The sequence below is a fragment of the Podarcis bocagei genome (genome assembly GCF_964188305.1).
Source record: "Podarcis bocagei genome assembly, chromosome: 6".
Taxonomy (NCBI): Eukaryota; Metazoa; Chordata; class Lepidosauria; order Squamata; family Lacertidae; genus Podarcis; species Podarcis bocagei.
In genome coordinates, this window is record NC_138130.1 from 34,527,328 (window position 1) to 34,553,719 (window position 26,392).

At 43.1% G+C, this 26,392-nt stretch overlaps 1 protein-coding gene across 4 annotated transcripts in view; it reads left to right on the forward strand.

Annotated features, from left to right (window-relative positions):
- Window positions 1–2,959: 2,959 nt before the first annotated feature.
- The window catches only part of LOC308588573 (cohesin subunit SA-2-like), a 54,277-nt gene continuing 30,844 nt past the window's right edge, over window positions 2,960–26,392 (forward strand). For 2 of the 4 annotated variants that reach the window (XM_081196996.1, XM_081196997.1), the window contains exons 1-12: window positions 2,961–3,160; window positions 6,779–6,863; window positions 7,363–7,509; window positions 7,596–7,692; window positions 9,406–9,482; window positions 10,259–10,330; window positions 11,987–12,191; window positions 13,300–13,451; window positions 15,224–15,297; window positions 15,671–15,794; window positions 17,650–17,748; window positions 19,674–19,753. In XM_081196996.1, coding sequence (XP_081053122.1) covers window positions 3,117–3,160; window positions 6,779–6,863; window positions 7,363–7,509; window positions 7,596–7,692; window positions 9,406–9,482; window positions 10,259–10,330; window positions 11,987–12,191; window positions 13,300–13,451; window positions 15,224–15,297; window positions 15,671–15,794; window positions 17,650–17,748; window positions 19,674–19,753 — 1,256 coding nt within the window. In that variant the 5' untranslated portion in view covers window positions 2,961–3,116. Of the gene's footprint in view, window positions 3,161–5,541; window positions 5,704–6,778; window positions 6,864–7,362; window positions 7,510–7,595; window positions 7,693–9,405; window positions 9,483–10,258; window positions 10,331–11,986; window positions 12,192–13,299; window positions 13,452–15,223; window positions 15,298–15,670; window positions 15,795–17,649; window positions 17,749–19,673; window positions 19,754–26,392 lie in introns of all 4 variants that reach the window. The other 2 variants (XM_081196994.1, XM_081196995.1) reach the window with 2 other exon arrangements.

Sequence of the window (26,392 nt, forward strand, 5' to 3'; positions counted from 1 at the left end):
ATTGGGTAAGCCGCGGCACGTGATGGGGAGGGATCGGAGAGCTTCGAGCGACTTTTGTGGGCGGGGCTCGTGCCGCTGCTGTGATTGAACGCCGGGGCGGGCCGCTCCGCCCGTGTCAGAACCGGGCCTTAGGCTGGGGCCGCTGTCGGCCAGCAGAAAGGTAGGGGGGCGCGCTCGCGGGCGGGCAGGCGGGCGGATAGTGTCCGGGCTGAGGAGGGCCGCGGTTGCGCGACGCCGTGGCTCCCTTGCTTGCGCAACGCTCCGCGCGCGTGACCCGCCGCGTTCTCGGTCGTCGCCCCTTTTCATCCCTTTCCGCCTTGCGCGGCGAATTTCTCTTCCTTTCTGCTCCTGCTTCTCCCACTTCGTTGCGCTCTGCTCCACTTCGCAGCCTCTCCGCGTACTTTCCCTGGGTGGCCCTCCGTTTGCTTACAAGGTTGGGTGGGAGTTTCCGAACAGGGCAGGAATTCAACCGCTGGAAGTTTTTTGCACCCTATTTCGGCCCCTCCCACCCACCTGCCCCGTGTGAAATTTGTACCTGTTGATTTTCTGGTGTGGTTAAGGACGCTCGCAAATGATGACAATCTCATCTTCTTGTTTGGGAATATCTTCTTTTTGCATTCAAATCTTGCCTAGCACCTTCCTACGAACATACTTTACTTTGCCCTGGCTGGGGAAACCTAGCCAGATGGGCGGGGTATAAATAATGATAGTCATAGTAATAATTCTGTATTTGGGTTGTACTTCCTCTTTAGCTGCAGTCATGATAACTGTAAAAAGATTTCCTTTTCTGAACTATATGTCCTATTCTAAACAGCTGTAGGTTTCTCTCCTCATCCCCCCCCCCAAATCTCTTTTTAAAAGGGGATTATTTTCTCTTTGGTAAATCATATTTATACAGCAATCTCTTTCTTCTGTGTATTATATTTCATAACATACGAAGCAACGGTCTCAAAGCAAGTAGATGTAGAAGGAATTTTGTCATTGCGCCACTGGTGAAATGTTTGTTCTTTCTTTCTTTACCCATCACCTTTTTCCTCCCAAGGAACTCAAAGGCAGTATATTGGGTTCTCCATTCCCCATTTTATCCGCACAACAACCTTCTGAGGCACATTAGGCTGAAAGACAGTGACTTGGAGAATTTCAATAGAAATTGAGGTAAGAAGAAACCTGTTGGATCAGATGAAAGGCCTATCTAAGCCAGCTTTCCTGCAGGCAGGTGCATCTACTAGGCCTATAGGCAGGTCTATGAAGGTGATCACTCTCCCTGGCTGTTGCCAGCCTCCCCTCATAACTATTTAGTGGCATGAAACCTTTATCCTTGAGGGTCCCATTTAGCCCTAATCAGCTTTTAAGGACATCTTAGCCTGTGGTCATCATAACCACATATTTATTTTTTATTCTACAGTCATACCTCTTGTTATGCTTGGTTCAGGTTACGTCTTTTCAGGTTGCGTCCCGCGGAGACCCAGAAGTACTGGAAAGGTTTACTTCCGGGTTTCGCCGCTCGCGCATGCGCAGGCGCTCAAAATGATGTCATGCTTAGAAGCGGCAAATCGCAGCACGCACAGACACGCAGATGTGGGTTGCATTCTGCTCATGTTGTGAACGGGGCTCCGGAACGGATCCCGTTCGCAACCAGATGTACCACTGTATTAAGCACTTTTCTTCCATAATGGAACACACGGTGGTGTACATGTGGTTCCTTGATTACACCCTATGTGAAGAAACATTTTCTTATGTCTGTCCCAAAAGTATTACCAATCAAATTTTTGCCCAGGTGGTCTCCCTGTGACTTGAAACTTCAATGCATAATAATAATACCGAACTTTGTATAGTGCTTTCCTGCATTCATGCACATTGTTTAGTTATCTTTAAGCAACCTTGGAAGACTTAATTAACACATTGTTCTGCAGCCCAAGACCTCGTTCATTTTGGCTGTTTTACTATAACATACACTGTGTTATGAAATTGTTGCTATGCTACTATGAAATTGTTCTGTAGTGTTTGTCTCAATTTTAAAGTTTAATTTTTATGCTGCCCTTCCTCTGAGGATCACAGGGGCAGTTTACAATATAAGAACACAAAAGTACATAACATAGTATCAAACAAAAACAGTAACCCTCCCACTTAACCAGAGGCCTGGGAGAAATGCATTCCTGTTTCTTTGTTGTAAGCTGCTTTGAGCAGGATTTTTCTTGTGGAAGAGTGGCATGCAAATGAAATGAATGAATGATTGACCTAATAATGTTGTGAAATGATTTCTGTGTAACACAAAAGATTGCATACTGCATGTTGACTGATGGCTGGTCTTCAGAAATGCTGTTATTTCAGCGACTTTTGTCTTGTGGGATTGTAAGTAATGCTGATTAGATTCTCCTCTTAGCCATGTTGCTAAAATATACCGTATTTTTCGCCCTATAGGGCGCACTGGCCCATAGGACGCACCTCTTTTTTTGGGGGGGGGAATGAAAAAAAAAATTATTTCCTCTACCCCCAGCCGCGGGGCTGGGGTGGGGGAAGCCCGAGCTTCCCCCGACCCCAGCCCCAAGAACAGGCTGCTGCCCGCATGCCTTGTGAGCCCGTGGGAACTCCCGCCAGGCTCACAAGCCTTGCGCACACCTCCGCGAAGCACGGGGCGCCCTCCAGAGGGCGCCCCGTGCTTTGGGCTGCAGGCTGCTGCCCGCAAGCCTTGCGAGCCCGCGGGAACTCCCGCCGGGCTTGCAAGGCTTGCGGATAGCTTCCTGAAGCCTGGAGAGCGAGAGGGGTCGGTGCGCACGGACCCCTCTCGCTCTCCAGGCTTCAGCGAAAGCCTGCATTCGCCCCATAGGACGCACACACATATCCCCTTCATTTTTGGAGGGGAAAAGTACGTCCTATAGGGCGAAAAATACGGTAATTTTACTGTTGTATTTTCAAACTGCTGCTATTAACATATCGTATTGTAATTTTATGGTATGTATTGTCTGCTTTTTTTAAAAAAAAAATTGTACAGTTCTGCTGTTCTGAGGAGAGCTGAAGAAAATGAATTTGAATTGCTGTTGCAAATATTCTTTTTCACGATGAAGCGTCTGATCAGAATGACTTGCTTTCTGTGCTGCTGAGAGGATGTAGCGAAAATGATAGCAGAGCCCAATTCCGTTGCCAATCTCCCCAACCACAAGTAAGACTTTTGACAGTAGTGTACAGAACTTATCTTGTTGTTTTTATTGAGAAGTTTATTTTATTTTAGTGGTCTGGAGTGGTGTGTGTGTGCTCATACATTAAAAATGTGGCTTGTCAGTTTATAATTTTAATATGATACAATTATATAGTTTCATGTTTAATATATCTTAACACTTAACAATGCCAGCAAAACTTAATAAGATCAGAGTTAAAATAAGAAGGAATCCGCTAGGATAAAATATAACACCAGGTTGGAGAAGGCTGAGTTAGTATAATTTAGGGTTGCCAGGACAAACTCCAAACTTGTTGAATATAATGTCTGAATTGACAAACCATCAAAACTGACTCCGAAATTGAGTGAAGTGAAAAGTAGTTTGTGCAGGTACCTCCATAAAAAGTGGAGTGCTGGTCAAATACTAAATGGTAGCAATCAAGTGGCCTCTAAACCACAGTTTGCCCATAGATTTGTAAGTTCAGACCATGGTTTGTGTTTCCAGCAAGAGTTAGCCACAAACTCTAGCTTGGCATGGCTGGCTCATGCAGTATTGCTCTCCAACTTTTTCTGAGTACCCTGCATTTGGGTCAAAGTTCAGTGGAAGCTGAGCCATCTGGTTTTGGTTGTGGGACTGTTTTACCCTAACTTTTACCCTGGTATGGCAGTTTTGTTTTTTTAACTTGGAGGAAGGCAGCAGAAGGCTTATAGGCTACACCTACTTTGCAAAGCCTTTCCCCTGTCAGAAGCATTTCCTCCCATTTCTCCTTCAGACAGCAGCACATGCTGTACAAGTTGGAAGAAAAGCATTGGTGAGCCAGATATGGCCTGTGGGTTGCTGACCCTTGCTTTGACTTGTGTTTGTATGTTCAGTTTGTGAAACAGAGGTTAAAGGAAGCTAGAGACTGATTTATGGATGGAGAGTTAAATACCCTCCCCCCCATGATGTAAAGCGTATACCCACTCCTATTTTGCTTTGGTTGAATAGCTGCAAAGTATGTAAGCACTTCTTGCTTTGAGACATATGTAACATGTAAAGTTGCATGTGGACAGAAGTGGTGGTGGCTGGTGCCCATTGGACAAGGAGGCCAATGATAGGCAAAGCCAGTACCACTGACCAGCATCTTGGTGTAATGTGAACAGTGGGTTAAATTACAGAGTGTTTGGCCCATGTCTTGAGTTAGCAGATCCCCTGTGGTTGCTGGATGCTCTGAGATAAGAGTGCCAGGTGCTGTGAGTTACCCTATCAACACCAGCAAGGTTGATTGTATGACTTGCTGAATCATTCACCATCCCATTGGTTCAGGAATGTAGAGGCAGACATAATAGTCTGAAGGGCATGTATCTCATTACATCCTTGTTCCAGGGTCTGACTCTGAATCTCTGAGTCTCAGGGGAAGAGGCTGGGTGGTTGTTTTTTACACAGCAGTGTTAGATAGCATGGTGATCGTGTTTGTGGATCTGTTCAAAGACCAGAAGAGACAGTATATAGTAGATAGCAGTGTTTAGCTTTGTCTTGTCCCTGGAGGCAACAATCACTTTGCTACTTTGAGCTGTATGGAAGAGGAGTTTCCCCCTTAACTGGGGACTCTGGAGGAAGCTGTTCTGCTGGGAACAGATAATCTCTAAAGGCTCTCCTGGGGCACGGCATGCTCGTCTGATACATCACACTGGTTGAGGTGTGGTGAACTACCAACTGTCTTCCAAAATTCATCAACAAGGCAGAGTGAACTAATGCTAGGTTTACACCCATCTTCACCTCTGTTGAGTTCTATAAGGATGTCACAGAGACTAAGGGTGGAAGGTGACAATTTTAAGAAACGAAGGCAGACAGGTTGGGGGCTAGCTGAGGGCAGACTGAGGTTGGTGGGGCAGTGATCCATTCACCCTATTGGAACAGCCTCTCCTGGAAGAAGTGAGGAAAGCTAAGGTAAAAATCATGTGAGTCATTGCCATGTATTAATGCTAACTTGAGTGAGGAAGGCAGTGTGTGGATTTGCTACTTCTTTCTTTGTCTTAATAGACAGCACAAACCCAAACAAGTAAGCTAGCCTGTGTGTTTGTCCATGCAGAGGTTGGGAAATTTTTATAGAAGTCTAATGCACTTGACAAAAGGATAGGATTTGTTTTGTTTTGTTTTGTTTTAAGAAGGTAGGCCAACAAAGTTTCTGTGATTGGGATTATTTAACACCCCTCCCCCCAAAAAATATTTAGGGTATAGTGAATTTCAAAGTGGCATCATTGACATGGTTTCATAGTATGCAACAGACTAGATGTTACAAAGGGAATATGTAAACAGTTTCCTGTTTATTTATATTATGAATAAAAAGTGGAAGTGGTAGAGTGACTGCTTAACCCTGACATCTTTTGCTTTTTGTCTGTTTAAGAAATGCTGGGCAGCATCCAACAGAAATCAACACGTGCAATGGGACTTCCAGTTTAGCTTCTTCTCCAACCGTATGTGTCTCCAAAATCTGTTCTGGACAGTCCCCGAACCTTACGGATCAGATTTTGGGGGAGCGCAAGCAGGAGACTGCAGGGGGAGAAGAGTAAGTTGAAGCTCTGTTGTGCTACATTGGATTTCACACCCGCTCATGAAGCTGTTTTGTCTCCCATGGGGAAAATGATAAAGGAACATATATCTTTTTCTCCGTGGGGAAAAAAAGTGACTGGTGGGAATTTTTAATGGGCAAAAAGCAGGAGGGGGAAGGAGTTTAGCATCCCCTTTGCTCCTGATTGCAGTTTCCTGCAGTTGCTTTTCATTCATAAGAAGTTGTGACTTCTGTGTAACGTGTAGTTTGGCCCTTTGTTGCCTGTAGTTGCAACAACACAAGACAACTAATTTGTTTGCCCTGTAAATGCCCTGTAAAAAGAACATTAACCCCCCCCCCCCAAAAAAAACAACAACCTGATAACATATTAGCTCTTAATATTCAGCATTTCCTTTCAGGGGTTTTGAGACAGTTTTGAGTAGCAACTTGGTCTTCAAAAGAGTCTTACAGTGCAATCCTATATATATATAGAATATATATGTATATGTAAATTTGGAGGGATGATAAAGCTGCAATCCTATACAATTATTCCCAAATAATTGTATAGGATTGCAGCTTTATCATCCCTCCAGATAGGTGATTTTTTTTTTAGTGGCTATATTCTGCAACATGTCATTGGTGTAACAGTAGTTAGTTATCAGTGGGTTTGTACTAGACTGTGTGCACATCATTAAACTTGATTGGTTATTCTGTGATGCTTTCCCCATGTTACCTTATTATTGCCATCTGGAGGGGGCACTCTTGCACTAGAGTGTGACAGAAATAGGACACATACCCCTGGAATATTAATGGTATGAAAAGTTACAGGATTTCAGCAGGAAACTACAGAACGTGCACTGATTGCAAACAAAGCTGTATGTCCACCCCAGAGCTTTTACAGGCACAAACAGTATTGAAAGAAGCATCACATATAACCACCTTGATACCGTCAGGAGCATTAATAATCACGAATGCACAAAATAAAGGATGTGTGGTGGGGGACTCTAGGATAACAATTCTTAAAGTCCGCGACTCAATAGAGATTGCTCTCTTTCTTCAAACGATCTTTCTTTTTCTTTTTCTAACGAATCAGAGAAAATGGGATCCATGAGGAAGTTGTCTCTGAATCTACAGTGCAGAACGGCAGCTGCCTGAGAAATGGCAATGTTAAAACTTTTGTAAGTTTCTGTTATGTTCTGTAATTTCATCACCCCTGACCACTGGTCCTGTTAGCTAAGGATGATAGGAGTTGTAGTCCCAAAACAGCTGGAGGGCCAAGTTTGGCCACCACTGAATTCTAGTCCAACCCCCTGCAATGCAGGAATCTCAGCTAAAGCATCCATGACAGATGGTCGTTCGACCTCTGCTTAAAAACCTCCAAGGAAGGAGAGTCCACAACCTCCTGAGGAAGACTGTTCCATTTGATTTCTGAGTGTGCGGGCATGATTTCAGCCATTTGGACACATGGTTACAATCTTCATTTGGAGAGCACATGCTAAGCACCACAGTCCTAGCTCCTACCATGTAAAGATGTTAACATGAGTCCCTGTGTCTGAACTGGGACCTCTAGCTTCAGAAATGATAGAGGGGCATTGTGTTTTGGGCGATTTAAAGTAAGGTGAAATTTCTGACTGTGACCCGTGATAGCTCATTCATACAGCCACTTTATTGCTGTAGAGAGGTAAAAGAAAAATCCGAGAACAATGTGAAAACAGAAGAAGACACCCTTCAGATGGTAGACGGCCAAACCAGCCGCAAAATGGAGAAGTGGTTGAAGCGGTTACCTTGTTTGAGGTGGTCATCATGGGCAAAAGCGCTATGCAGGTACATCAGCTTCCAAGGTTATGTGGGAGTTTGATACTGTCTGTTTCTAGTTTTTTAATCTGTTGCCTTTTTGCAATCTGGTTCAGTCTGTGGTAGATGACTGGATTGAAGCCTACAAAAGCGATCGAGATGTGGCACTTCTGGATCTCATCAACTTCTTCATCCAGTGCTCAGGTTGCCGAGGTAATTTTTTATTCCCATGTTTTCTGAGGGCAAAGATTTTCTTTTTGTTTGTGTGTGAAGCTAATTCCTGTTTGGGGATCCACTTAATTCAGAATCTGGCATGCATTTGCTAAGATGTGGCTATTCCGTACATCTCGGGTTCTGAATTTAGAGCTGTGGAAGCAGAAAGGTAGAGTAGAAATGCAGAGGAGAAGAAGTAGAGAAAATAGATAGATGAGAATAACCACTAGTACAAATAGGTAAAGGTAAAGGGACCCGTGACCGTTAGGTCCAGTCGTGACCGACTCTGGGGTTGCGGCGCTCATGTCAATTTATTGGCCGAGGGAGCCGGCGTACAGCTTCTGGGTCATGTGGCCAGCATGACTAAGCCGCTTCTGGCGAACCAGAGCATCACACGGAAACGCTGTTTACCTTCCTGCTGGAGCGGTACCTATTTATCTACTTGCACTTGATGTGCTTTTGAACTGCTAGGTTGGCAGGAGCAGGGACCGGGCAATGGGAGCTCACCCCATCACGGGGATTCGAACCGCCGACCTTCTGATCAGCAAGTCCTAGGCTCTGTGGTTTAACCCACAGCGCCACCCGCGTCCCACTAGTACAAGTAGTTGTGTTTAAAAGCTGTCTTAACCAGTGGCTGGAGAACAAGTCGCATATTTAAAAATGAGGTATGGAAAGTTACAAATATTGGCTGCGTTCACATGAAACGCTGAACTGTTGGTTTTTTAGCACAGAGGGAGGCTGCACTGTGCTTCCAGATGTTGTAAGAGAGCAGCTTCCACCAACCCCAGCAAGCGGGATCAGGGATCCTGGGAGTTCAAAAATAGATGGCACTGCATTAGCCATTCTTAGTTTTAGCACTGTGTGCATATGGTTATACCCTGTAGGGTGGGGCGGTGTTGCTTAATTGGCTTCCGGAGGTGGAGGTCACTGCCAGTAACAGAGAGGGAGAGGGGCAATGTGGCAGGGAGGCTGGCACGGTGCAGGTGTAGCAGTGGGAATGTTGGATTGGCTATGCCACTGCGCCAACACCACAGTCACCTCTCTGCTGCCTTTCCTCTCTCTTTGTTGGTTACTGGCAGCAACGTAATGCATCAGAAAGTAACCATGGTCCACAATGATGGCTTGCTACTGCAAGCATGGATTGGAATGAGCCTGGGACTAGAGACATGAAAGCCGGAGTGGGGGGAGGGAGGAGAAGACGGAACAATCTGAGGCTCCCTCTCCCCATTTCCATTTCCGTCTAGGTTTTTTTCTAGGCCTTCACATTCCCATCTGAGACCCCCAAAAAGTGTTGCATTTGCACCCCCCCTCCCCACTTTCCTCTCCTCCACCTCCTGACTGGCTAGAAATATTATTACAGGTATTTCGCATCATGTGCTTATTTCACATACATGATCACAGCTTTTCCTGGGTGGGGAAAAATACATTGATAAATGAAGGGCAGAGGACGTCCACTCTCAATTTACTTATTTACACACACATCTCATGCACGGAAAGCTGTGATCACAGGTTCCCTGGTGATGGACTTTGGGAAAGGAGGCATGAGGACTCTGGCAAGGTTCTGGAGCCCTTGTGCTTCCTTCCCCAAGCCAGGAAGGAATTCCTGGCTTTTAGAGTCATGTATATTCAGAGACCTTGTTTTAAAATAGAGTTTGTCTCTATGCTGGCATACTTTGTTCAGTTAAATTTTTATTTCTGTGGTTACTTACGTAGGAATGGTTACGGCAGAAATGTTCCAAAGTTCGCAGAATTGCGATGTGATGCAGAAAATGACAGAGACATTTGATGAGGTGGGTTCTGCTTGTATGAGAACACTTTTAAGCTGCTGATTGTTGATAAGCTTATTCAGAAGTCTTAAATAGTTTATTTTGTAAATAGATAGATAGATCGATACGTACACACACACACTCACTGCTGCATCGTATAACTATCATAGTGGTTTAACAACAACCTTAAACCATAAAAACACTGTTAAATTTTATATAACTTCCCATCAATAGATATAATGCATCTTAAAAGAAACTATGCAATATCTAAACTTGGAAATATCTAATTAAACACAATTTTATGTTTTGTCCAAGCTGGGAAACTCTGCCAGTTCGGAACATTGCCATATATTAAACCAGCTTCCCAGTTGACAAAATGGTTAACTCCTCATGCTGCAAGAGTACAAACAAAGGGTCTGTATGCGTGTGCAGAAGGCAGATCCATATATTTTGCTTTTCAGGCGAAAATACATGATTGGCCAAACTGTGTAGAGGGGGAGGTATTATGTGCTACAGTGGGTATCAGCTTGGCACAAGGATAACAGCATTTGATCCCACTGTTACTCTCAAAGGAATGAAAGCTTTGTGCAGTCACCCAGATCCTTAGCTTTGTTGGTGTTGCACTGTGCACAGGTAGCCTACCCTTTAGCTGACTTTAGCTATTGCACACAGCTTTGCACACGAGGTCACGGTGAACCTTTTAAAAACTTGGGTTTTACTGTGCTTGTTTATTCCTGTCAATTATATTTGTTTGGCAATGCTGTTGCTTCAGTTCTGTTTTGCCTCTCTATATCTTGTAGGCAACTGGATTGCAGTATAAAAAGTTCATGGCCTATCCCTGGATCTTGACGGTTACTTGGCCAGTGGATATGGTAATACTTTGCATTTCTTTTATATTCCGCCTCTCTTCCATTGGGACTTATGATAGGGTACCGGGGGTTCCCAAGGTGTATCCTATCCAGTCACAGGCCAGATCAAGCTTCAACAAGGCTGTTTTTTTCGCTGCTTTACCTATCCAAAAACTGATTCCAGGGTCTTTCTGTGAGCATAAGCCAGTTTTGCAATGTGTAAAACTCCCAACAGGAGTGCTCTGGTTATTCATTTATTACCCGTTTTGCAAAATTATTAGCAATGTCTCCTGCTTCCTCTTTCAGCTCTCTTCCCTTTAACCAAATAGTCTAGAATGACCTTCATGCAAGGAGGCAAAACATGGACAGTCAGTGAGGATTGTTCGAAACTAAGACCTAGGCAGTGCTCCTAGGATCAGACTGCCACCCTCAGCCGTCATAGTGCAGGGAAAAGGGAGATGTGGGACGTCGTGTTCCAGTGCTGAAGCCTGAAGCTAGTATAGTCCTTCTCTGAGCTGATGATGAGGGCTGGGTCTAAGGTGGCAGCTGCCGCTTGGGCTGGCTTTCAGCCGTATTAGTTCTGTGCATGGAAAGTAACTTGTACAGAATTCCACTTGCATCAGAAGTGGATGGGGAGAAGCTTTCCTCTTGCTCATAGCACTAGAACTTGAGTTTGTCTAGTGAAGCTGAAAATCGGAAGTAGTTAAACTATGGAATACACTCTTACAAAATGTAGTGACCAGAGGATCCTTCTAGTACAGTGCTGATCTCTTGTACAGTACAGTCCTACCTTGGTTTTCAAACAACTTAGTTCTTGATAATTTTAGCTCCTGAACGCCGCAAACCCGGAAGTGACTGTTCCGGTTTGCGAACTATTTTTGGAAGCCTAACGACTGATGGGGCTTCCAATTGGCTGCAGGAACTTCCTGCAGTCAGCCAGAAGCTGCACTTTGGTTTCCGAACGTTTTGGAAGTCGAACGGACTTCCGGAATGGATTTCATTCGACTTCCAAGGTACGACTGTATTATTCTGTGCAGTGAGCTTGAGGGAAGGAACAGAGGCAGGAAGGGTAACCGTGTCAGATCACTAACTCTTCGGTACATTTTTGTCTTCTGGATGCATTTCCCATACACTTGGCCATTGTACTCCATGCTCTGTGAACTTCCAGACTATATATGGAACCACTCTTGAAGATGACTCAGGAACTTCAACTGGTCCAAAATGCAGCAGCCAGATTACTACTCCCTGTGGTCCCATTTACAGTTCCCATAATATCTGTTTTGAAACAGCTGCACTGTGGATGTCAGTTTGTTCCTAAGTCCCAAATCAAAGTGCTCACATTAGCGTTGGATGTAGGCACCAAAAAACATGGAAGATTACTTCCTTCCTTACAGAACATATTTGGTGTTAAGATCAGCAGAGGGTGCCCTCTTGGTCATTCCACTGCCTTCGGAAGTTCTGAGACCTTATGGTGAAGGGTGGGCAATAACTCAAATAATCATGATAAAGAAGTAGGGCAAGTTTTTGTCATAGGGGGTTGTTGGGTTGTTTCTGTTTTTGTATTTTGATTATGTATTTTGTGCTTTTATATTGTGATTTTATCCTGTGAACCACCCTGAGACCTGGGGGTACCAGGCGGTATACAGATTTAATTAACAACTTGTTTTACACCTCTTGTAGGATGATAAGGACTACCCGCTCGTGAAGGCAGGGCCCTACTGGAAGAAGTTCAGGACTAATTTTTGCGATTTCACTTCCGTATTGGTGCAGCAGTGTCAGTTCAGCATCCTCTATGACAACTATTTGATGGACACCATCATCTCTCTCCTTTCGGGCCTGGCAGAGTCCATGGTCAGAGCATTCCGGCACACCAGCACATTAGCAGGTAGGCACAACTGGACCTGTCGTGATTTTTCAGAAGTAGTACATTTGGTAGCTTGTACAGTGGTACCTCGCAAGATGAATGCCTCGCAAGACGAAAAACTCGCAAGACGAAAGAGTTTTTGGTTTTATGAGTTGCTTCGCGAGACGAATTTCCCTATGGGCTTGCTTCGCAAGACGGAAACATCTTGCAAGTTTGTTTCCTTTTTCTTAAAACCGTTACAGTAATACAGGGTGCATTACTTGAAGAGGTGCAGTTGCGACTTGACTTCGGGGAGCAACTCATAGCATGCGGTGTGGTAGCCTTTTTTGAGGTTTTTGAAGATTTTTTTGAAAAAATGGAAACCGTGCTTTGCATGACGAAAAAACTCGCAAGACGAAAAAACTCGCAGAATGAATTAATTTCGTCTTGCGAGGCACCACTGTACTGGCAAAGCCGGTTAAAGTGTAGGGCAGGGGTGTCCAAACTTTTAAGAGGGCCAGATTTGATGAAGTGAAGGGCCGTGAGGACCGACCAAAGGACCAACCAGGAAATAAACTGCCACAGGGGCAGGATTAAAACCACCGGTGGGCCGGATTAGGCCCCCACAATGGACTTTGGACGTGCCTGGCGTAGGGTTTGAGCAGGGATAGGTTGTCAGCAGGTCTATTCCTGTCAGCCTGATTTTCATATGGTGCAGCTTCTCTGATCACAGCGCTGCAGCAGTTAAAAAAGCAGACCGTGCCAATTTCCCCACATCTCTCATTTCAGCTGTTCAGGTCACTATTGTGGGGAGTTTCAGAGTATAGTTTACTCGGTAGTGACTGCAAAACATCAAGATAAACATTAACAAATATATAAAGTAGTCACCGGTCATATTTTAATCACATTAGGAGTTCCTGATCTGTATTGTAAAATAAAACTCTGCCAAAATATTAAGTAAAAAAAGGGACCAAGAACTCATTACTCTTAATAAGAAAATAATTCCAAGAAAAGAAAATAATTCCATAACCAGTACAAATTATACAAATCAGAGCCATGGTTATGATCAGGCAATGAAGCAAAATGACTACTGACCTTTATCAAAGCTTTTTGAAACACATAAAATTTATGGATTTTTCTTTGTTTCCAGCTATGAAGCTTCTAACAGCACTTGTAAACCTCATTGTAAGTATAGATGTCAGCAAGCATAACCTGGAAAGATTATACGAGGTAGAAAAAAGCAGGCCTACAAGCAAAAGGACCAATACTAGACTGGACCAGCTAGAGAAGAAGAAAAAAGAGGTAGGAGAAATTTCCCCTTGGAAATCGATGACAGTTTGTAAAAATGCCTATTTGTAATTGCTGGTTACTAGATTTCAGTTTGAGGTGGTTGGCAGTGAGCGGCTCACGCCAAACGTTTTCCTATTCTCCCAATCTAAGGAGAGGAAATGAATTCTGAATAACTGATTGGCATAGTGTTGTTTGTTTCATCATATTGCAATACGGTGCTAGAATGTGAAGGTTGCATTGAATACTGGCACATGGCCCCCTAAAGACTTTCAAAACTCATGTGCCAGTCATGTGTATTCACTCGGAGTGTGACAATCCCGAAACAAGATGGCCTTTGTGGTGTGGAAAGGCATGGATTACTTGGGTGGAGGATCACAAAGTTATCCAATAGCCTTTGCTTTAGTGAGTGATCAGACCACTTTACCTGGTAGTGGGTGACTTGGGGAGACCCAAGACCACAGGATTTTTTCCTCAAGTAAAGTTTCTAAACAAAGCTTCCTCTATTTCCAGTAACAATCCTTGTTACCACACTTAAACAGAGCTCTTAGATAGCAGCAGGTTTCCTAATTTTTAAAAAATTGTTACAGTCCTAATTCATGTGTACTTACAACCACACACCTAAAAGTGGCCAGCCTTTAGTTTTATCTGACTCTGTTCCCAAGGCTGGAGTTCAGGTGTGCACATGCTGTTTGATCTCCAATTTGTTGTGAGGTGGAGTTGGCTTGTGATGTGGTTCTGGAGTTTGATGGCCACTACCCCCTAGACATAGCCACGACTTGGTTTGTCTTTTTGGCATGCTCTCCTATTCCCTAAAGTAGCATCTCCACCCAGCCCAGTTCATCCCAGACACTGAGGTCCAGCTCTGAGGGCCCTCTGGCAGTTCCCTCACTGTGAGAAGTGAAGCTACAGGGAACCAAGCAGAGGGCCTTCTTGGTAGTGGCGCCCGCCCTGTGGAACGCCCTCCCATCAGATGTCAAGGAAATAAACAACTATCTGACTTTTAGAAGGCATCTGAAGGCAGCCCTGTTTAGGGAACTTTTTAATGTTTTATCACTTTTTATTATTAATAAAAAAGGGGAAACCCAGCCAGATGGGCAGGGTAATAATAATAATAATAATAATAATAATAATAATAATAATAATAATAATAATAATAATTCCTTGCCCCCCCATCCAAAGTTCAACAGTTGCATCAGATCAGCTGTGTTGTCAGTGTTTACACACATCTTCTTCCTCCAACCCTAGCATCCATCCTTATCTTGTTCCAGTCTTTCCTGCATCTTGGAGAGTGAGATCACCCTGAAACCCTTGGCCTTGTTTTCAGCCATTTTTGAAAGGAAAAAACCAAGTATTCCTGCTCCCCCCCTCACACACAAGGCTATGTCTTTATCTATACTTAGAACATAGAACCAAACCGATTACCACAGTCATCACAGTTTTGATTAATAGAAAGTGTAAAAAATTGTACAGGCAAGCATTACATTTGATTATGGGATAACATTAGCCCTGTTGTTCCGCTATTCATTTACAAGTGAAGATTAAGATGTGAACCAACAGGTTAAATAAATATTAGTGATGAAGCAGGTATTCTAGTTGAGTTATTGAGGAAAGGAAAAAATATATAACTAGCTTCTGTTGTATCCTTATCCCTTCCAACATTTCATTATATCTCAATATGAAAAAAATGAGGTGGTATTTAATTGTGCAATTTCAGTAAAATGAGATTAAGCATAGAAATAAGGCCTTGCCTATAGGAAGAGACTGTTCAATTGTTTTCATTTCAGTATGAACAGAAACACCTGGACATAGAGAACATGATGAATGCTATTTTCAAAGGGACCTTTTTGCAACGCTATCGGTAAGAAACTTTTATGTACTTGGAAGGAGTCTCTGGTCAGGATATGGGCATCTCAAGGACAGACTGGATGATTGGATTCATTCTCCTTGGGGCTCCGTCACAGAATATGCATATTCTGCAACATCAAGTAATGGTCCTGCATATGTGATTGAAGGTTTCATGTCACTTTGCATGGCCTCAAGCACAGTACTTTTTGATAGAATGTTCACACATTCTACTGCCTGCCCTCACATATTGCTTAAGTGATAGCAAGTAATAGAATTTTTAAAATAACGTTTCAAGAATACTTTTGTTCTGTTGCATTTTTTCCTTAACAAAAATCTGTATTGCAATTAAACAGTGAACAGTGTTCCATTTTTATTTTATTTTAAAGTGATATTATTCCAGAAATCCGGGCCATTTGCATTGAAGAAATTGCCTGTTGGATGACAACTTATCCTGATCGGTTCTTAACGGATAGTTACTTGAAATACATAGGATGGATGCTGTATGATAAAGTGAGTATTTTTTTTTCCTGGACAGTTGAGAAAAAAGTTAACGCAATCTGTTTTTCACAGGTAGAATCCCAAAAATTTGAAAAAGTGATTTCTTTTTAATTGATATTTGAAATAACAAAGAAAGAAAGGGGGGTTTAAAAAAGAATGAGAGGGGAAAAGTGAGAGGAAAGAAGAAAGAAACCCATCAGCCTACAATAAAAATATAATAAGCATTTATGCATCCACCTTAATCTAAACATACAAAGTGGTACATGTCATCCAGATAGGTGTCTACATGAAACTGAGGTTTATAAGAAGTAGGTTAAAATATAGCAAGGGGAGTAATGTCCCAGAGCACTGCATAATAAATGGGTGAGTGTTCATCTTTCAAACATTTTTATTTATTGAATTTGTATCCCTCTGTTCCTCCCAAAAGAGTCCAGGGCAATGAACACATCTGAAGTTTTTAAAAGGAAGCATTCTAAAACTATTAAAACCATGCTACAAAACAGGGTTTTTTACTTTGAAAAAGCAGAGGCCTCTTGGTGACCATAAAGGAACACAAAATCTACTTTTGTTGCCATGCCACTAATTTAATTTAATTTTGAAATACACAGACACCTATGGCTTTATAGATTCCTTGCATGACAACTCTTTGTTGAAAAGACATTCTTCTTTTATTTTGCTTTTAAAGTACAGCACTTTGTTGCAACAATTGAACACAACAGTATATGTGCCTTGAGTGAGGCAGGAGTAAGCCCCGTTGAATTCAGTGGCAATTGATTTCAGGAAAGTGCATATAGGATACAGGTTGGGGTTTGTTTGTTTTTTGCCCCTTTAGGGAAAACCCCTAAAGAGTTCCCCTCTACTTCCCTGAGGTTCCCCAGAGTGCGCTAATCACTCGCTGCTATTTCTTCGCAATCCTGTTTCGATTACATTGCCACCTGATGTCACGGGATTGGCAAGAAACGCCTTTTGAGTCGGCCGGGGGCGGGGGGGGGGGAGGGAGGAGATGAGTCAGAGCCGGAACAGTCAGAAGGAGACAGAGAGGAAGTGACGGAAGGGGAAGAGGGAGAGAGCCAGGAGGCGGGAAGGCTCTCAGTTGCTGAAGCAGAGCCCCAGCACCGCACAGGAAGTTCAGGAACAGACGTAGAGATTATGCCTGTGCCTTCTGCACAGGAAAGGAGAGGGTTAAAGTGCAAGAGACATCCCATGAAGCTTCCCCGCCTTTTCTGTTGGAGGAGAAGCTGGAGAAGACCACTCCCCGAATCTGAACCGGACGATTCGGATGCACGATTGTACTGTGCTGCTTCTACATATGTAAAATAAAGAACTGCAAATATCTCTCTGAGTGAGCAGAGGGTGCTTTTGCGAAGAGCATACACAAGCCATCACATCTGAGCACCCGAGTTTGCTACTCATATGCACAAGTGGGACCTGCAACAAAATATTGCAGCCTTGTGTGCTCTCATTCAGGGTTCGAACCAGCTAGCCAACCATCTCCCATCTCCCAGTCCCCATTCCTCTTTCTGCTCTGGTTTTCTATTCCTTCCTTTCCTTTCATAGTAGGCATATCCTGTTGGGCGGCCACTGAGTATGATCAGCCCTCATCAGACTATTTGGGGAGGTTTGTTGCCCTCTTATTCCCACCCACCCCGCTGCAGATTTTTGTAGTTCTGTAATTGTCAGGGTTGCCTCAAGCCTGCTGATACCTCAGTTTTGTGCATGAATGGTGCTCTGTTGACTGCACAAAGGTCATAGTTTGGGGAAAACGTTCGCTGAGTGCCAATTGAATGTTTTTTTGTCCTTTGAATAACACCAGTAGTTGCATAGTCTCATCAGTGAACTTCATCTTCTATTTCATCTTGTATTCCAGCAACCTGACGTCCGACTGAAGTGCCTTCAGGGGCTGCAGGGAATATTTGGCCAAAAAGCGCTGGGTTGTAAAATGGATCTCTTCACTTGCAGGTTCAAGGTGAGCTTGAACAATAGGTGTCTCCCAGATTGAATATTCTGGTTGGTTTGCCTTGGAGGGCTGACCATTTTCAGAATTAAACCCTGAATCCTGTATCACTTTAGGCCTATCAATGGTGTACAAGGTGTAAACTACATGTAACTTTAAATGGGAAGTGTTTTATAGCTGATATACAAGGATATATTGTATATAGGCAACTTTAAATGACAGGGGTTTCCCTTCTGCCCGTGACCCAATGCTGGGAGTTTTAGTTTGGACAGGGTGCTAGGGCTCCTCGCAAGAATTCAGTTCCCAGGCTTCTCTGGGAAAAGGAGGTGAGTTAAACTAGCTTTAGTCTATGCTTTAGACATAACCAATCTGTGAAGTTGGAAGATGCAAACCTTCCTTTTTACATGTATGCTCTGTGGGATAGGCATGCTGTGGTTTTGCCATTATTGCTGGAAAGCTGTTCCTAATTGCACAAGTTACGATGACTGCCTGACCTCCAGTCTACATCCATTTAACACTAATGGGGATTCCTTGACTCTCAGGCAAGAGGCCTTAAAGGATAGTGCCCTGATCATGTTGCCACATTGAAAGAGGACAGATCGGAGCAGATCGGACTTGGTTTAGTATTCCTCTTTGGACAGAAAGCAGACTTGGAAAAGCAGGTTCTTATTTAGAGAGAGGTTCATATGAACACAACCCATTTGGAGCCTTGTCTTTCGTTTTCATCAACTTTGTTTGAATTGCTGTGCAGAGACGTGAAACACTGTGTGCATTGCTAGCATATGTCAGTGTTCGCAGGACGTTTTGGTACTTTGCAGTCAAGAATGCCAGGATTGAATCATTGGGGAATCCAAGATTGAATCAGTGGGGATTTTGAATCATAGTCTTGAATCATAGTCTACAAAAGGGAGGACACTCCTTTTTCTTGTAATAGGTGGGGGATTTTTTTTTTTTAAACTCCTAATTAAAGTACAGACAACCCATTCCCATTTATAAAGCTTGTCTTCAATGACCACATGAGACCAATTACTGTAGGGAAAAAAAAAGTAGAACATTTTGGACCCTTTCTGTATGTATATACTAATAGACAAGTATTGGAATGTTTCTAATATATTTTTGTGCCATCCTCCAGTCTTGTTTGTTCACTTAGCAACAAAACAGAAGGGAAATTAATAAGGCCGGAGTTCCCATTTTGGAATGTGAAAATTAAATTTCTAATGATGTAGTCTATTGAACTATTATCAGAAAAGACTAAAAGTGCTTTTTCTTTTTTAAAGTGATCCCAATTAAGTGAAGCTGTGTTTTTGTACTTTTGACTATCTCTGCAGTAGTGAGACTCATCTATGTATTTGGGATTTACAGTCATACCCCGGGTTACAGATGCTTCAGGTTGTGCATTTTCAGGTTGCGCACTGTGCTGAACCTGGAAGTACCGGAACAAGTTACTTCTGGGTTTCGGCTCTCACAGCACTGCGGGTTGCGAACGCTGCGGGTTGTGAACGTGTCTCCCACACGGATCATGTTTGCAACCCGAGTGTCCACTGTACCAACTTGAGAAATCAGTGACACCTTTAAACTGAAGAATGCTGATCTTGAAGCCTGCAGGGGGTGCTACAAACCATCCATTGCAAGTCAGAGCAATCACCACCCAAACTAAAAAAAAATGTGGAACAGTTCTGGGCCATGAGTTCTATGTCACAAACACAATACTTATTTGCTTTTCAAATATGGGCCACTAAGGAGTTATTCTTCTCTCCCTGCATGCATTTCATTGTGGCCATCTCAACTTGCAGATTTTACTCTAGCTTAATCAAACTGAAAAAATCAGCGTAATCTCAAAAGCATGCAGTCTGTCGAAAAGTATAACTTCTTCAGCAAAGACCTCCAGAACAGAATCTTTACATTTTTCTTAATGTTTTTTTTTTTGCATCCATTAGGATCGACTTGTGTCCATGACTCTGGACAGGGACCATGAAGTAGCAGTTCAAGCCATGAAACTCTTGATGCTTATGTCACAGTAAATAACTTTTTCATTCAAATCTAAAGTCTACTTGGGTGCAAGACGCAAACTATAACTAGTTAAGACTTGGGGCTGCACATTTGCTTACTGTGCTCACCAACCCTCCCCTCCCACTCTCCCTAGTTTCCCCAGTTTCCCCCACAGTAACCCATTAGAGATTAGACATTCCCCTTTCCACCCCATGCTGCTCCGGATCCCAAGACTGGCTAGCTGCCATTTCTGGGTGGCTTCCCCCTGCACTGCTGCTTCTGCCACTCTTCACGTTGATTGGTGGTGGCGGCAGCAGTAGTTGATCCCAAGGGAGGAGAGCTGCTGTTTCTGGTCAACTTTCTTGTCCCTGTGCTGCTGCTGCTGCTGCTGCACTTCATCCTATTCACAGATGCTGAGGCTGGCTGTTGCTTCTGGGCAGCTTCCTCTTCCCCTCTGTGCCCAGGCTGACTCTTAATGATAACCCACGTCAGTGCTGGTAGCAGCAGCAGAGGCCCAGGCCAACTGGTGAGGAGGAAAGCAGGCAGTGGCTGGAAGATCTGAGGCCCTGAGACTGGCAGGTGGAGGAGCTAGGGGGCTGCCACAGCCTATTCAGACTTGTCCCTCCGTGGTGATTGGGTGTGCATGAAGGAGCCTGGGCTGTCCATCCACTGCCTCTCTTCACACTGTAGTTCACAGCGCCACCTTTTTGCGGTTGTGCAAACTACAGCGTGACGATGGCTGAGTGCAAATAATAAAGAGAGAAATCCCTCATATTGTGCCACATCTGCAACTGTGCATAGATGAATGTGAGTGCCAAATTTCTCAGATTTATTATGAATCTGAACACAGCATATTGCAAAGATTAGCACATTCTATAGCATTATGGATTGTTTTTATATTTATGTAAATAATGTGACTTCACTTTTCGATTTATCTAACATAAACCTGTTAGGAGCATTTCTTCTTCTTTTGAGTATGGCAATTCTTATGCCAGTCTTCCCAAACAGGACTAGCTAATGACTTTCCTTCTGGATAATTTTTTGACTGCAGTCCCCATCATCCCTGACGGAATGCTGGCTGGGCTGATGGGAGCTGGAATCAAACAACTTAGAGAGGGAATTAAGTTGGATACCTCTGCTCTAAAATGACACCCCAAGCAGTGAGATGGCGGCTCACCCCTATCCACACATGATTGTGCGGATACAGTCGTACCTTGGATCTCAAACACCTTGGCTCCCGAACAAATTGGCTCCTGAACGATCGAAAGCCGGAAGTGAGTGTTCCAGTTTTGGAACCATTTTCGGAAGCCGAACGTCCGGTGCAGATTCCAATTGGCTGCAGGAGCTTCCTGCAGCCAATCAGAAGCCGCGGTTTGGGTTTGGAAGTCAAATGGACTTACGGAATGAATTCTGTTTGACTTCCAAGGTACGACTCTATATTCATCCAGGCAGTTTTCTGTGATATTTCAGACAAGGTTACCAGTTTGTGAAAAAAGGAGTAGGGGCTCAAATACACACTTTGCCACTTTCGGTGGGCGATCTCTTTGGGATATGGTTAGTTCACCGCAAGTAATGGTGGAATATCGTCAAATTGTTTCACTAATAAATTATGCCTTGCAGTTTGTAAGATCTAAGCCTTAGTTTGTCTGGCACTGCTGGGGTTATTTCATTTGTGTATATATTACAGCAGTGAATAGATTCTAACCGGTTTGGTTACCTATTCAGTGTTCACATTGGTTTTGTGCTACAATTTCCCTTTTTCAATTCTGGGGGAGCCATTGTTCAAGCAACTCCCACGGCAGACAAATGATCCCTGTGGACATCGCCATAGTGTCATCTCTGTGTGGTGTTTGCTTTTTCCTGGTGCATTGATAGTAGAACAAAGTACAGAGCAGTTGTCTCTGTGCTCATTCTGTTCCTGTGCTAAGAGGGGTCATGTGCCTTTGTTATTATACAATGATGATTTTTAAACCATTTAAATGTTACTCTTGTTCTACAGCTGAACTGACAAGCATTGCATTGGCACTGCAGCTGTTCAGCATTTCTGACTTTGCTGTTGTCGCTGCACAGCGCAAACTATAGTCCAAGTGTTTAAAGAACAACACATGTTATTAGGAAAGCAGAACTCAATTATTGGACTGCCTATTCATACGTCAGGCCTATTCAGTTCAAGGAGACTTACTCCCAGGTAAGCATGCATAGGATTGCAGCCTGAAACCTAAACCTGCAACACCAAAGAGTTTTTGTCTGAAGAAAAGAATTCAAGCGCATCCTAACACATGTTTCTGTATCTGTGAAATGTGAGTGCAGTTCTCCTTTTCCTACTTAAAATCCTAGTAGAGTCGAGAGACTGCCTTGTGGCTGCCTTTGTTTCTTCTTCCATCTGTTGCTGAGCTGGTTCTCCAAAGTCACATAGAGCCCTGTGGATTTGGTCTAATTACTGAGAAGGTGTGTTCAGGGAAGACAGAGATGACGCTAAATAGTATGTGGAAAGGTTTCAAAAGCATATTTCTCTTTTTGGCAAGCTCAGCGTTAACCATCTTAAATCCATCTTACATCAAATGAAATTCTTTGCAGCAAGTCTAGCAATTTGTAGCAAACTTTTTTTTTAAAGCCTTCCACTTCCATTACAGTGGTACCTTGGAAGCCGAACGGAATCCGTTCTGGAAGTCCATTCGACTTCCAAAATGTTCAGAAACCAAGGCGTGGCTTCCGATTGGCTGCAGGAAGCTCCTGCAGCCAATTGGAAGCCACAGAAACCGTGCCGGACATTTGGGTTCCAAAAGAACGTTCGCAAACTGGGACACTCACTTCCGGGTTTGCACCGTTCAGGATCCAAAACGTTTGACTCGCAAGTCGTTTGCTAACCAAGGCTACGACTGTATAGAATTCTGAACTGAACAAATGCTTTTCATGCCTTTGCACCAGAAGAGAGGCTCTAATTCCAGGTGACACAATTTATTATAATCCCGGGTGTTCATGACATTCCCATTGTGCAGCAAGGATTTGAGTACAAATGCTCAGCTGTCTTGGCATTGTAGACTAGTTAAACCCGGGGCGACTTAGTCATAGGAATGCTCTGGGTCGTTTTGCTAATTCATAGGTTTACTTTTCTACAGATTTGTCCTCCTGGTTGTCTTTGCTTCAGATCTGACACCTCTAGACAGGATCCAGAAGGACCCCCCCAAAAGTTCTTCAGCACTGCTCGTGTTTATCAACCTCTTTACACTGTTGCAGCTATGTGTATGTGTGTGTTGAGAGAGAGTGTGTTAAAAATCATCCATGAGTTTTATTGCCCTGCATTTAGGTCAGATTTTCAGAGGCATGAAACAGGGATATAACAGTCCTTCATGAAGATGCATGCAGAGTACGCTAGAATAATTTCGTTGTACTTTATTAACTTAGGAGCACTGGAAATACTGGGCTAAAGTTCAGCGAGTTCGGAAAACAACATTGAAAACAAGCCCCACTTTAGTGATTAGGCAATTGGAAGAGATGACTGAAGGGGAAATACTAGAAGGGAATATTGGTGTGTGAGCATAGATCTACAAATAGCAAAAGGGTTTAACACTAGAGGAGGAAGGAATTTTGGCTGGTAAAAAGCAGGGAGACCTAGCCGGCAGGAAATATAGGGAAGGAGTGTGGAAAATCTGCCTTGTCAGTATTGTCCAGAAATACATCACACTTTTAAAACATTCTTTAGTGTTGTCCTGACAAGGCAGTCTTTGAAGTAGGAAAATGACTGTACTGTGGAGCTAATCGTGGTAGGTTTTTATAAAAGTCACATGATACCTTGAACTGCAGGTACTGAGCCTATATTTTTGCTTTCCATCCCACGACTGGAACTCCTTTAAATTCTAAGAAAATTACAGTATAATTTAGATTATTCCTTTCTTCTATGTGTTGTTTAAAGCCCAACATTGTCACTGGCGGCTCAGATGGCATCAGTGGCAAGGAGATTCTTTTTCCAGCTCCAGCAGGTTTGCCAGCTCTGACCCCTTTTTGACAGAGATGTTTTGGCCCACTGGACAGAGAAAAATAAAACCACTATTTTTCAGTTGCAGTTCCACTTTACAAGAAAGTGTCTCTGTTGACAGCTTGGAAATGAACTATGCCTATTTAAAAATCAGCATACTTGCTTGTGGTTATATGTGATGGGAGAAAGTCTGTGAGAGTCCAAATACTCCCTCAGTTCTACGATGAAAAAATTAATCACATACCCAACCTCAGTTGGTGCAAAGCCTCCTCTGATCTTATAGTACTTAGAATATGGCATCATCCTGCCACTTAAGCCACACTTTTCTTCCAAGATCTGTCTTTTGCACCCTTCCCTTCACTCGTCTCCTGTTCTTCTTGTCTCTCACCAGCTTTCTTTGTTCTTTCGGATTTATACTTTCAATTGAGGTACTTTAACGTTGTCATCATGGGTGAAGCACTGTGGATGTTCCCTTCACTATTATTTTTTTAACCAGTTACAAGCCGAAGACCATTCTAGGCTTTCGGAACTCCTATGCTGCCATCTTGCCAAGGTCACCTCCATAAAAATAAATGAGACCCTTTTGAGATTTCTGTTGGTAAGGGTGGAAATGCCCAGAGGAAACTAAGCTTCCGTTGCTTCCCTAGAGAGCCCCACCTTCAGTTCTCTGCTACGTGTTCTGTTTGTGCTCAGTCACAGTGAAATATGGAGGAAAATGATATAACGCGGATTTGGTATGCGAAGGCAAGACTTATTTTTAGACGGCTGAATACCGGCAGGCCCTTCTGGCTTAACCTTTATCTGGCACTTGGCATTCCGTATATTTGCAGCAGAAGCATTGCTCTCAATGAAGTATTCCTTGAATGTGTAATTTCTGGTTCATGGCCTACAAAACAGAGCCACTCTTTCTGAGGTAAAATAAGACACCACTGGGTATCGACCTTTACAAGGAGCAGACTCCATTAACTGGTATTTATTTATTTATTTTGAAAAACAAAACCCACTATTTACTTTGTAGTTATGTTGGTATCTCCAGTAAACAACGGCCAAATTAGTTGAGGAGGAGGAGAGAAAACTGATTCTTCCCCTCTGCCTTTTAAAAATGAAGAATATTAGTCCCAATTGGCAAACCATTAATGCAGAAGTTACACCACACCTGCAGTGTCTATCTGCTCCGAAGCCAGCGAGGATTCTCATCTCATCTGTTGTAAATAGCTTTGATATTTTTTAATCAAATAGTAGTCTGTTAATATTTTAACAAATAAGTGATACATTTAGGGAAAATCAATTCACAACACATAAAAAGAGCTTATTTAAAATATTTTTAGAACATCACTATTTTTAGAATGCACTAAGCTAAATGTTTAGGGGGGGTTGTTTGTTTTTTAAAGGTTGACTTCATGGGTGCTTCTGTAATGTTACATAGCAAAGCATAGGTTTTCTTTCCTAGTAAATACCTTGGCATACTTTCCAACAATTTTGCATGCAGCTTCGTATATCTGATTCTTGTCCAGTGCAGAACTACACATACTTAGGGAAATGAAATTTCAGAGGCATTGTCTGATTGTTTTCTAGGTTTCTGAAAAGCTTGGTTGTTTTTTTTATTCTGTGATGCCTGGTATGCATTTTCATGGTGAAGCTGCATCTACTGTGCTTGAAATCATTTGTGTAAGAAACTTTTATTTTTTTTAAAAGCACAAGAAACAAAAATAAAATAACAAGCAGCTCTCTGCAAATGATGGACAGTAGGATAATGTTCAGCTTGCAGTTTTTCTGAGTCTGCCTTGACTCCTCAGATCCCTTTGTGCTTCCAACCATCTGCTTTTGCCTTGTTTACAGTGAGAGCAGACACTTAGCCAAAGTGTGGTTTTCTAGAGCTTTTGCTTTGCAACTCTGTCCCACTCACAGAAACTTGAGGTCCAGTCAACTAGTTGCTAGTGGGATGCTTGTTCTGCCAGCTAATTAGCTGCTAGGGGACAGGACAAGATAGGGGCAAGGCTTGCGCTGCCTTAACATGCAAGGGGTACAACATTGTTCACAGGGCGGCAGAGGCATTGTCTGAAAAACTTGCTTTGTGTTGGGACTCGTATGAACTCTTCAATTTAGCTATTTTACATAGGGTTGTGAGGTTTCAGAAGTGGGTGTTAAAAACTCCTTAAAAAACCAATGCAATGAAATCTCTCACTGGAACTGCATTGTTGACCTGAAGGTTTGAGGGGGGAAGCCAAGTACCCCTCCTTGTTTTAGAGATAGCCTTAAGTGGTATGAATGTGGTGGATTTGTTTTCTCTGTGAGCTAGTTAGTTAGTCTTCAAGCATGTGAAGCTGTCTTATCCAGAGCTAGGCCATTGACCCATCTCCCTGTTGTATATTCTGACTAGCAGTTACTTCTCATGGTTCAAGAGCAGCATAGGTTTCTCCAACCCTGCCTTGAGAGGTGATTTAATAGCCCATGACAGGGGTTAAACCTGGAACCTTTTATATGAAAAATAGTAGTTTTAATTGATTTTTGTAGCACGTATTACGCTTTGCTGTTGCATTTTATTTTGCTGCAAATCCCCCTGTGACTGTTGTGGCGAAGGGTAGTATGAAAGTACAGAAGCACATAAATAATAAAGGCTAAACTATGACCCCTTTCCAACCACTCTCTTATCTTCAAAATGGTTGGAAATAAATTTTATTATTTCTTGAA